This window comes from Erinaceus europaeus, chromosome 17 (assembly GCF_950295315.1).
Source record: "Erinaceus europaeus chromosome 17, mEriEur2.1, whole genome shotgun sequence".
Lineage (NCBI taxonomy): Eukaryota > Metazoa > Chordata > Mammalia > Eulipotyphla > Erinaceidae > Erinaceus > Erinaceus europaeus.
The window spans coordinates 66,925,577-66,937,307 of NC_080178.1; the positions used below are offsets into that span (position 1 = coordinate 66,925,577).

At 38.7% G+C, this 11,731-nt stretch overlaps 1 protein-coding gene across 1 annotated transcript; it reads left to right on the forward strand.

Moving 5' to 3' along the window:
- The first annotated feature begins 8,908 nt into the window (after nucleotides 1–8,908).
- Nucleotides 8,909–9,865, forward strand: LOC132534083 (olfactory receptor 52N2). Its single transcript, XM_060177512.1, has one exon. The coding sequence runs from the start codon at nucleotides 8,909–8,911 to the stop codon at nucleotides 9,863–9,865; it is 957 nt and encodes a 318-aa protein (XP_060033495.1).
- The last annotated feature ends 1,866 nt before the right edge of the window (nucleotides 9,866–11,731 follow it).

Below are 11,731 nucleotides of genomic sequence, written 5' to 3' on the forward strand. Positions count from 1 at the left end.
CTGTTGGACAAATTTCAAATGTGATTCACCTCTGCTCCCTACATAGATAATTTCTGGATTGTATTTTGTAAATTTTGCTGTTCCTTGGCAAAGCCTATTAAAAAGTCTTAGAATCTGTTTCATAAGACCAGTATCAGTGGTTTTACTCTCCATTTATCCCATCATCACAGGGCAAGTAAACTGGGATGAGAACTAACATTCTGAAAAGAATTTTACTCAAATAACCTCAGTGTTTGGAATGTATTGCCAATGTGCAAATGTTGAGCAACATATAAAGCTTTCAAACTGGACCAGATGATTCTGATCTCTCTGGTGTAAGGTTGTAGGTAACTCAAAGACTCAGGTTCGAGCTCCAGTTTCCCATCTGCAGGGGGAGAAGCTTCACTAGTGGTGAAGCAGGTCTGCAGGTGTCTGTCTTTCTCTCTCTTGCTTTATCTCCCCTCCCCTCTCAGTTTTTCTCTGTGCTAACAAATATTACCAAAAGGGGACAACAAAAAATAAAAGGAAAAAAATGGTTGCCAGGAGTGGTGGATTCATAGTGCTGGCAAGTGAGCTCCAGTGATGACTCTGGTGGAAATAAGAATAAAATAAAATAAAATAGTGGTCCAGGAGGTGGCACAGTGGATAAAGCATTGGATTCTCAACTATGAGGTCCTGAGTTCGATCCCCAGCAGCAAATGTACCAGAGTGATGTCTATTTTTTTTCTCCTCCTATCTTTCTCATGAATAAATATATAAATTATTTAAAAATAAATAAATAAAATAAAATAAGGGGTGGGGAGATAGCATAATGGTTATGCCAAGAAACTCTCATGCTTGAGGCTCCACAGTCCCAGGTTCAGTCCCTTGCACCACCATAAGGCAGAGCTGAGCAGTGCTCTGGTGAAAAAGAAAAATTAATTAATTAAAATATCTGTGCTTCTTAGTCCAAAGACATAGAAAAGATATTATTATTATTTAGTTAATACAATACATTTCAATGTAGCACATATGACTATAAGTGGAAATCAAAAGAAACGTACAAAGGCATTTTGTGGCAGTACTCTCTCTCTACACATTCAGTTATTACTCTGGATGGTGGTAGGAGTCTTCAAAGCACATATCTGGTAAGCCCCTCTGCTCCCATAGGCAAACACACCTGTCTTCAATATATAAGAGCAAACTGCAAATGTAACAATTTCCAGCAGTTAGAGAGGAAGTAGGAATTGAACAGGAGGGGTAAACATAGGGTATACACTACTATAATTAGTCCATATTGCCCAATAATATCTACCATAGGTGGGGATATGGGTAGAATGGAATAGGATTTAAGCAACTGCTGGCGACTATACACTCTCCATTGTGGCAGTCATGGGAAGAGAAGAGAATTCCCTAAGGAGAGGGAGGTGTTGATCAAGCTTGCTAGAGACTGAAAATTAGTGGGAGAAACCACATATGATTCCGTCCACTATGTCTAAGTATGGGAGGTAGACAGAGGAAGCAAAAGTACTTCTACTACATGCTTATTAAAAACATGCCCACAATGAGGGCCTAGAGGTGGTGCATCCAGTTAAGCTCACATAGTACTAAGCACAAGAACCTGTGCAAGGACCCAGTTCAAACCCCCGGTTCCCCACCTGCAGGGGAGTCATTTCACAAGCTTCGACATAGGTCTTTAAGTGTCTATCTTTCTTTCTCCCTCGCTATCTCCCCCTTCCCTCTCAATTTCTCTCTGTCTTATCCAATAAAATGGACAAAAATGGCCGCTAGGAGCAGTGGATTCATAGTACAGGCACTGAGCCCCAGCAATAACCCTGGAGGCAAAACAACAACAACAATATAAATAAAATAAAGGTAAAAATCCCCAGAATACACAACTCTATCTGATTGAAAGTGAGTAAAGGGGGAAAGCAACACCATCATAGATAATAACACTGACTTTGGGTTTATAAAAATGTCTTTAAAGAAGAGAAGAGAAATAACGTGGGAAAATATAACAATTATATCAGATGTGTTTATTGTTAGGTTAGAAAGACTGAAGAGATTTTAAAATCAAGGATGGAAATATCCTTAGATGGGAGTCGGGCAGTAGTGCAATAGGTTAAGCACAGGTGGCGTAAAGCGCAAGGACCAACGTAAGGATCCCGGTTCAAGCCCCTGGCTCCCCACCTGTGTTAAGAGGTTGGTGGTAGTACACCTGATAGAGTGTACACATTATCACTCTTGAGGATCCAGTTTCAAATCCCCTTAACGCCTCCCTACAGTCTCTTTGTATAACCATCATATCTACCCCCATCCACCTTATGCCATTTTAAAGTCTCAGAATATAAGAATCTAATCTTCTTCCTCCTATTTTCCTCATTCTAAATGAAAGCTGTAATATGTTTTTCATTGTGTATGATACAAATGAAGGGCAAAGAAACACTTTATTTCGTGCATGTTAAGTTCATTTAGCACTATTTAATGTAATAAGGGCCTTTTCTCCACTTAGAAGTTACAAATCTGAATATAGTTACAATTCATGTGTGTGCAAATTTGTTTCTAGATACTTTTTTTCGTATTCATCAGCTTTATTTTGTTACAGAACTACATCACATTTACAGCTACACTTTGTATTTTTATTTATTTGAGCCTCCAGGGTTATTGATGGGGCTCAGTGCTTGCACTATGAATCTACTGCTCCGGTGGCCATTTTTTCAAATTTTTTTATAGGATGGAGAGAACTTGAGAGGGAGAGAGACAGGTACACTTGCAGACCTGTTTTAGCACTTGTGAAGCGACCCCCCTGCAGGTGGGGACCTGGGGGCTTCAACCATACAGCCATATTCTTTGTAGTGTAGCTGATATTCAGTAGACAAGGCAATTAAAGTGTTTTCCTCTTCTTTTTTTTTTTAATTGATGTTATTGATGTCATCATTGTTGGATAGCACAGAAAGAAATGGAGAGAGGAAGGGAAGACAGAGGGAGAGAAAGATAGACACCTGAAGACTTGCTTCACGGCTTGTGAAGTGACTTCCCTGCAGGTGGAGAGCCAGGGGCTCGAACTTAGGCTGGTCCTTGCTCTTTGCGCCATGTGCACTTAACCCACTGTTGCTACCACCCAACTTCCATGTTTTCCTCTTCTAAAAGTATAGTGAGAATTTCACACACACACACACATACTTATTTACAAAAAAAATGAATGACTAAATTATGGTATTTCCCAGTAATTGTGTATTCCTCACCCATTATTTTGTTTGCTTGTTTTCCTTTAAAATTTTATTTATTCTTATGAATGATAGAAAAAAAGAGAGGCTAGAGTTCTTGCATATGGTGGTATGGGGAAATTGAGACTTCTACCATGTAAATGCTATGCTCTTCCATATCCCCAGAGCTGTCTGATTATTTAACTTTTTTAAAAAACATTTTTTTTCAGGTATTGTTCTGTCATGCTTCAAAGTAAGATGTTAACACTTCTTAACTTTTATTTTTTCCCAGCTTTACTGAAGTATGAATGACAATATTTCCATTTTACAAATTTTAAAAAATTGCATGAGTAGGATATATACATATGATGATACATATAAAATACAAATTGTGCTTTTGGTGTCAGATTTGAAATATCATTGCCAGGCTGAGGAGATGCCACACTGAGAACACACCAGACTTTCAAACTGGAGGCCCATCGGTAATCAAATATATGCAGTGTGTTAAACTGTTTTGATCACAGTCTGAAATATATGTATACATACTGTGTGTAATTTTTGTGTATTCACATATTTATTCAATAAACCCAGGACAAACTATCAACTAGACACAGAACTAATTTATTAGGCTTATGTAACATATACTACTCTGACCTTTCATCTTTTTCTGTGTCTGTCACTTTCACTTTCAGCCTTCAGTATATATATATATATATATATATATATATATATATGACTCAACACACATTAATGTGTACATAAACATACAAATCCACAAAGCACTCATACACATACCTTGAATATATTTGTGGATGGTGAGTGGTGAGAATGACATTGTAGCTGTTTTAATATATTTTTGGAATTTTATGATTATATACTAGGACCAATTATTTTATAAACAAAAGTCAATGGAAAATAAGTTCGTTAACTACCATATCTTTTAGTCAGAGTCTATATCTGGGAGAAAACATTTTACTTTCATATCCTAATTGTTTTATAGTTTCACTCTTGCTTACAAAGTTGATAAAAAATAGACTCAACCTCAGAAGTCCCAGCGAATCTTTACTCTCATCAGAGCCCTCTGAAACATCAGCTGTGAGGACCTAATCAGGTGCAGACACTCAAGACTGTATCCTCCAAGGGGACAGCGTTGCTATATATAGGTGGAAACTGCTGGTTGCAAAACCCTTTGCTATTCCGTCACCTTAGTCATGACCACAAGTCTGATATTTTCTGACACTGAGGTGAGTGTTGGTGACCTCCTAACTTTATACTTCCCCCAAGTACTAAGCATGTAGTACAAGAAACACAAGATTTAAAGAGTTGGTTGTTGGAATTTCAGGTTTTCTTTTTGACTCTGACTAGAATAGATGACCATTGGAGGGTAAAGAGGAAAAACATCATTCCCCTAACTAGTTCATCTGAAGGCTAGACCAGAGTGGGCTCTGAATGGGAGGAAAATGAGAATTTTGGGATGTTAATTCATGGTGATCTATTTTCATAACTTCTGTCTGTAATAGTGATCTTTGTGGACAAGTAGAAAGTAACAGACTAGTCTTGAATCTTACATATAGAAAATTCCTAGAGGAATTTTTAAAAAATATTTTATTAATTAATGAGAAAGAGAAGAGAGAGAAAGAACCAGGTATCACTCTGGTACATGTGCTGCTAGGGATTGAACTCAAGACCTCATGCTTGAGCGTCTAATGCTGTGTACACTGAACCACTTCCCAAACCATGAGGAATCTTCATTATAAAAATGTTCCTGTTTAACTTCCCTAACAGGTGCTATATCATATCTATGTGAATGAGTACAAGAACAGGAATTCATTTATCTTATCAATGAGTTCTCTATAGAGAATTCCCTTAGCTAGAGAATGACTTCTGATTTGGATTCTTTTTTTTTTTTTTAATCAGAGTACTGCTTAGCTCTGGTTTATGGTTGTGTTTGGTTTGGGGAGGGGGGAGTTTGAGCTTTGATGCCTCAGTCATGAGTCTCTTTGCATAACCATTATGCTATCTACCCCCTCAAAGACTGACTTTCTGTGACCGACTTTATGCATTTGTTCTATCTCTTCCCTGAAGTATAACTTAGAAAATTTTTCCTACTATATCATCACCAGTTGCTTAATTACCAGTATACATAATTATATCCCAGAATTATGATCAGTAAGTTAGGTCGACAGATGAATATTTAATAAGCATATAACTCCAAGGTTCAACAAACATAGACCTGAATCTTGTCTCTACTAGCTTTTATTGTTTGAACTTGGACATTTTTTTATATTTTATTTATTTATGTATTCCCTTTTGTTGCTCTTGTTTTATTGTTGTAGTTATTATTGTCATTGTTGTTGGATAGGACAGAGAGAAATGGAGAGAGGAGGGGAAGACAGAGAGAGGGAGAGAAAGATAGACACCTGCAGACCTGCTTCACTGCTTGTGAAGCGACTTCCCTGCAGGTGGGGGGCGGTGGAACCGGTATCCTTAAGCTGGTCCTTGCACTTTGCGCCACGTGCACTTAACCTGCTGCACTACCTGTCGACTCCCAGAATTTGGACATTTTATTGAGTCATCATCCTGCACTTGCTTTTCCTCATACATGAAACAAGTAAAGTAATGTAAGTTCCTGACATTACTATAGATTTGATGACAAAAATTAATCCTCTTGGAAACATTAACTCCATTATTTAAAAGGATTTTGTGTGATTGACTAATGTATCCCTACAAACTCTGCTAATACCTGGCATATCAAAAAATGCCTGCTAAGTAAGCATTACAGGTTCCAGCATATAATCTGATAATTATTATCTGTGGTTATAACAAATAAATTACATTGTATCAGATGTCAGACACCACTTGTACGACTAACTTCTGTCTCCTTGATCCAAAACTTACTTAATATGTACTAATATGTCCTCCCTTTAAAAATCATGAACAGTGTACAAATGAAGGTTTAAATTTTTTCTCAAGTCCATCCATAGAATTAGTATTGGCGTGGTCCAGGAGGTGGTGCAGTGGTAAAGCTTTGGACTCTTAAGCATGAGGTCCTGAGTTTGATCCCTGGCAGCACATGTGCCAGAGTGATGTCTAGTTCTTTCTCTCTCCTCCTATCTTTCTCATAAATAAATAAAATATTTTAAAAAAATAATTAATATTGGAAGCTCACAGAGTCTGAATGTCCATGTCTTTATAAGTAATTATTGTTAGCAAGCAGAATCAAACCACCATCCACTGCAAGGAAGCAAAAGATGTTTATTCACGAATTCGAATCCAGGCTGAGTGGTGACTGACAGCAGTCCACCAGCTCAACCCTGAACAAGGCTCAAACCACACAATTTATAGGAATTCAGACTACACTCAGGGAGGGGGAACACATCACCTTATCAGCCTATATCCAATAACATGCTATAGAAAACGCAAAATCCAATCATTTCAAACTCAGCAAAAGCATGATCCATTCAGAGCAAAGCATGAGCTAGTTCTAAACATCACACCATGAACCAGGCCAATAGTACCCAGCCAAAGTGGGGGTCACCACATTCTTTTGCCATCTGCTGGGACCACCGGCCATCTGTTTGCAATTTTATCCGGGCATCTGCTGTAACTATTCGGTAAGAGCGTTCCTCAAACCCTATGCAAAGGCCCTGATAAGGCTTGCCAGGTGCAGGGTCTTTCAAGCAGCTTGCAAAATAACTGATGGCCTTCACTGTTTAGGTCCTGTTTGTCAAGGGGAAAAGGGCAGGGAATTTTCCATCTCACACTAAGCAGAAAAGCAACTACACTTAAAACTTTAAAACTACTGCATCTAACAAGTATAAAGTAAAACTAGATGTACATATTATTAGTCAGAAGATGCTCACCTTTCCTGTTTTCCTTCTTTTGAACATATTCTAAGTTTAAGAGTATGTGTGTGGTATGTAAAGTAGGGTGGATGATATCTTTTCTTGCAACTGAAGAAAAAGAACTGGTACTAAATAAATCTATTCATTTGCCTAGTTTTAAATAAATATGTATCAATCTCTTTAGTTACATGATGTAGACGTTGGAAGAGCCCACGAGAAGTAGTCAAATCTAGCTTGCAAATCAGGTGTACAGTCCACTATTCTGTGTCTTCTGATTTCCTAGTATCTCTGTCTTTTCTTTTAGATCCTGTGGCTCCAGTGCCTTCAGGCTATCTACGAAGGACAGACTCATCAGAGGTGGCATCCCATGGACACAAGTTCCCTTTGCAGATCAATGGCTAGCCATATGCTTAGTTACCTAGAGTTACAAGGAGTGTCGCGGGTATTTTAATGGAAGGGAGGTACCTGGATTTCTCTCTAGAGTTGAGAGATTTGTATGTTTGTATTTTTTTTTTTGTCTAAAATATGGAAATATATTTTAATCTTGTAGATGGTCATATTAAAATTCACTTTTTAAGATTCACTTCTCAATTATAGTTAAGTATAATTAAGGTTTGGCAAAATGTCCTACTAGCTTCCCATTTCCAAAGTGTGCATATGGCACTTAACTCACAGCAAGACTAAGCAGCCCCATTTGGATTTATATTCAGCCAGGTAAGCTTGGTGTTGAGACACACTTCATACAGAGAGAGGGCACAATAATAATAGTAGATACAACTGTAATATTAATGCTGATATTTACTCAGTCCCCAGAAGGGGACTCTGCAGTTTTAGTTTATGATATAAATTACCTAACTGAATAATTTTGACAGTCTTCTGGATTGGCACAGATATTTTCTTCATTTTACAGCAAAGCAAAAAGTGAACAAACAACTTGTCAATATAGTATGCTATGTGAGAACTGATGGTAGAACAAAAAATAAAATGATAAATAATCTTCATTTTGTAGCATTTTTCTTATTTATTAAAGTTTATTTATTTATTTATTTATGTGGTAGGAGGAGAGAGAGAAAGAAGCAGACATCACTCTGGTACATGTGCTGCCAGGGATCGAACTCAGGACCCCATGCTTGAGAGTCCAGTGCTTTATCTACTGCACCACCTCCAAGACCACACTTTTTTTTTTCCTCATAAACGAATAAATGACACAGTGTGAATCCAGGAGAACGTAATCAGCATGTCTTATTCCAAGTCCTTTTTGTAAAATTTATTTTAATTAGGAAATGCATATATATTTACAAGATGGTTTCTGGGATTTGATTTCACACCTCCTCAAAATAAGCGTTAACACAGAATGCCTCCAAACACCAGAATGCCGTCCGTCTCCCTCACCAGGAGACACTGACCTCCCTTCTCACTGTCAGCCCATTCACCACACTGCCTATAATAACTCAGATCTGCAACGACGATGAAAAGTTTGCTTGTGCTTCACCTCTCTCTTTGCTTTTCTACTACACACTGCATATTCATGAGATCACATGGGATTCATCTTTTGTCTTTCTGGCTCATTCTGTTTAGCAAGATTTGTCTCCACTGATGTTGTAGCTAGAGGTGAGACTTAATCATTTTGCTGATTTCATTGTCTTACAACTGGATAGTTTTCAGCAGTGTAAATACACCAAAGCTTTCTTAGTCTGTCATTTATAATTGTATACTTGGATTGTTTCCAAATCTTTTCTATTACTTATAGTGCAGCACAAACATAGATGTATATTTTAGGCTTACTATTCCAAACACCACTTTTTCATTTCAAACTCTTTCATGACCTCTGAATAATTCTCTTGTCCAGAAAGCAACTGCTGATAAAGACCGTAAAATGCTGCCCTACCTGCAGACATTATGTCTGAGCTCAACAGCTCCAGTCTGACACCCAAGTTCTTGCTCTTGAATGGGATTCCTGGGCTGGAGGCTGCACACATCTGGATCTCCCTGCCATTCTGCTTCATGTATGTCACAGCTGTCGTGGGCAACTGCGGCCTCATCTACCTCATCAGCCATGAGGAGGCCCTGCACAGGCCCATGTACTACTTCCTGGCCCTACTGTCCTTCACAGACGTCACCCTCTGTACCACCACCGTGCCCAACATGCTGTGCATCTTCTGGTTCAACCTCAAGGAGATTGACTTCAATGCCTGCCTGGCCCAGATGTTTTTTGTCCATATGCTGACAGGGATGGAGTCAGGTGTGCTCATGCTGATGGCGCTGGACCGCTATGTGGCCATCTGCTACCCTCTGCGCTACTCCACCATCCTCACCAACCCTGTCATCGCCAAGGCTGGCTTAGCCACCTTGCTGAGGAGTGTGGCGCTCATCATGCCCTTCACCTTCCTCACCAAGCGCCTGCCCTACTGCCGGGGCAACTTCATTCCCCACACCTACTGTGACCACATGTCAGTGGCCAAGATGTCCTGTGGTAATTTCAAGGTCAACGCTATCTATGGTCTGATGGTTGCACTTCTTATTGGTGTGTTTGACATCTGCTGTATTTCTGTGTCTTACACCATGATCTTGCGGGCAGTAGTGAGTCTGTCATCAGCAGATGCTCGTCACAAAGCCTTGAGTACCTGTACAGCCCACATCTGTGCCATTGTCATCACCTATGTCCCAGCTTTTTTTACATTTTTCACCCACCGTTTTGGAGGAAACAGTATCCCTCACCACATCCACATTATTGTGGCTAACCTTTATCTGTTGTTACCCCCCACAATGAATCCCATCATCTATGGAGTGAAAACCAAACAGATTCGGGAAGGAATGATCAAAATTTTATTTGGAGACAAAGTTGCCATTTCCTAAGACAATTAAATTATCTAATAGAGATATTTCTGTGAGGGGAGCACAAAAGAATAATTTAAAAAGAGTAGGAATTTATAAAAGACATGAGTAAAATGGTACTAAAACATGCATCTCTTTAATGTGCGGACTCTCTGAAGCCTTTGCAGGTTTATCGTATAAAAAGCTTCTTCTGTGTAAAGATCTGCCAAAGAAGAGAATCCAGAATGTAGAATGAAGAAGTGACACTTCTGTACCTTACAGATATTATATCTTAGAATTCATAGACACACATGTCTAAGAAAATAAGTGACCCAGTGTCAATGGGTGTGGTCTGTGTCAGAAGAAAAGGTTGCAGTGATGTGGAGCAAGCACTTGTCTAAGCCTCAGGTATGGAAGGTTCTTTGCATAACTATTATGCTGTATCCCCAGTCCAGGGCAAACACACTGCTGTGAAGCACATATTCAACTCAAATTCCACACATCCTTGCCTGAGGGTAACATGGACCCAGTGTCACAACATTTTGTTCAATATGTCTAAGGCACCCTAGATTTGGATGCTTTGTGGAATCTCATTTGAACTACTGACTAGACGATTTTCTTAATATTGGACATTTCATTCGAGTTGTACTCATTGTGCCTAAGGGAGATAGCTCACTGGGTAGCTTCAATTCCTGGCACTACATGGGATGTGCCTTAGCACTGGGGGAGGCTCTGGTACTGTGATGTCTCTCCTCTCTCTCTCTCTTCCCTTGCATCTCTGTCTTAATGAAAAGATGGCTGGGGAGGGGGTTGAAATCTTGCATGCTTATTGCCCTGACCCTGAAAAAATGTATCAGTTCTATGTTTTCCATTCCCTCAGTTTGAGACCATTGAAAATGTTTATGTTTTGATATGTCTACTTGTGATATAATCATTCAAGCAGGCAAAGATCATCGATTTAAATTACTTCATTGTATTATAATTCACTCTGTCATCCAATTTTGACATTATTTCTCATTAAAAATATCAATTATACTTTGACTTTAATAAGAATTGAATGTTACATAGTCCCTGACTTCAGGGTGCTCAGAATTCAGATTCTGGTCAGAGACACACAAGAAAAGATACAAGTGAAATAAAAAGGTAGAATGATAAAATATGGATGAAGGTGAAGGGAGTAGGATGGAGAGGATTATCAGCAAATACTGTGATTTAATTTCCAATACTTGGGATTACCCTGTGGTATAACTCAAACAGAGATAGTATTCCAAAACTTCTTCTGGTTTTTTTTTTGAGACAAATAATTATTGAGGGGAAATAATGATATGTAAGATATTTCTTATCTCCATTGACTTTCCTTCAGTTTTCTTTGGTATTGGATGAAAATGACCCCTGAGGACAGACTAAATTGGCATGTAGATAGTGAAACAGAAGATAAGCTTCATTGTGTAGAAGAAAGTTCAAATCCTTTTTTTCTTATTATTTTTATTTATTTGCTGGATAGAGACAGTCAGAAATCAAGCAGGAAGGGGGAGATAAAGAAAGAGGAAGATAGTGAAGGAGAAAAAGAAGTGAAGATAGTGAAGGAGATAAAGAAAGAGGAAGATAGTGAAGGAGAGACACCTGCAGCTCTGCTTCACCACTCACAAAGGTTTCCCCCTGCAGGTGGGGACTGGGTACTCAAACCTGGGTCCTTGTACATTGTAACATGTGCACTAAACCACATACAATGAGTTTTATTGTATTCATAAACCCATTTTATGCAAAATTTACAAAGACACATGTGCTGTCTCTATGGACGTCAAAGGGTTTGATCTCCATACACTGATTGTTGGTTAAAAGCATATATCACATTAAAAGATATCTGAACCATGTACAAGAGGAGGGTAATGGAAATGGCAGATTTGT

Coding starts and splice junctions, on each gene's coding strand:
- LOC132534083 (XM_060177512.1), top strand. CDS start 8,909: ATGTCTGAGCTCAACAGCTCCAGTCTGACACCCAAGTTCTTGCTCTTG.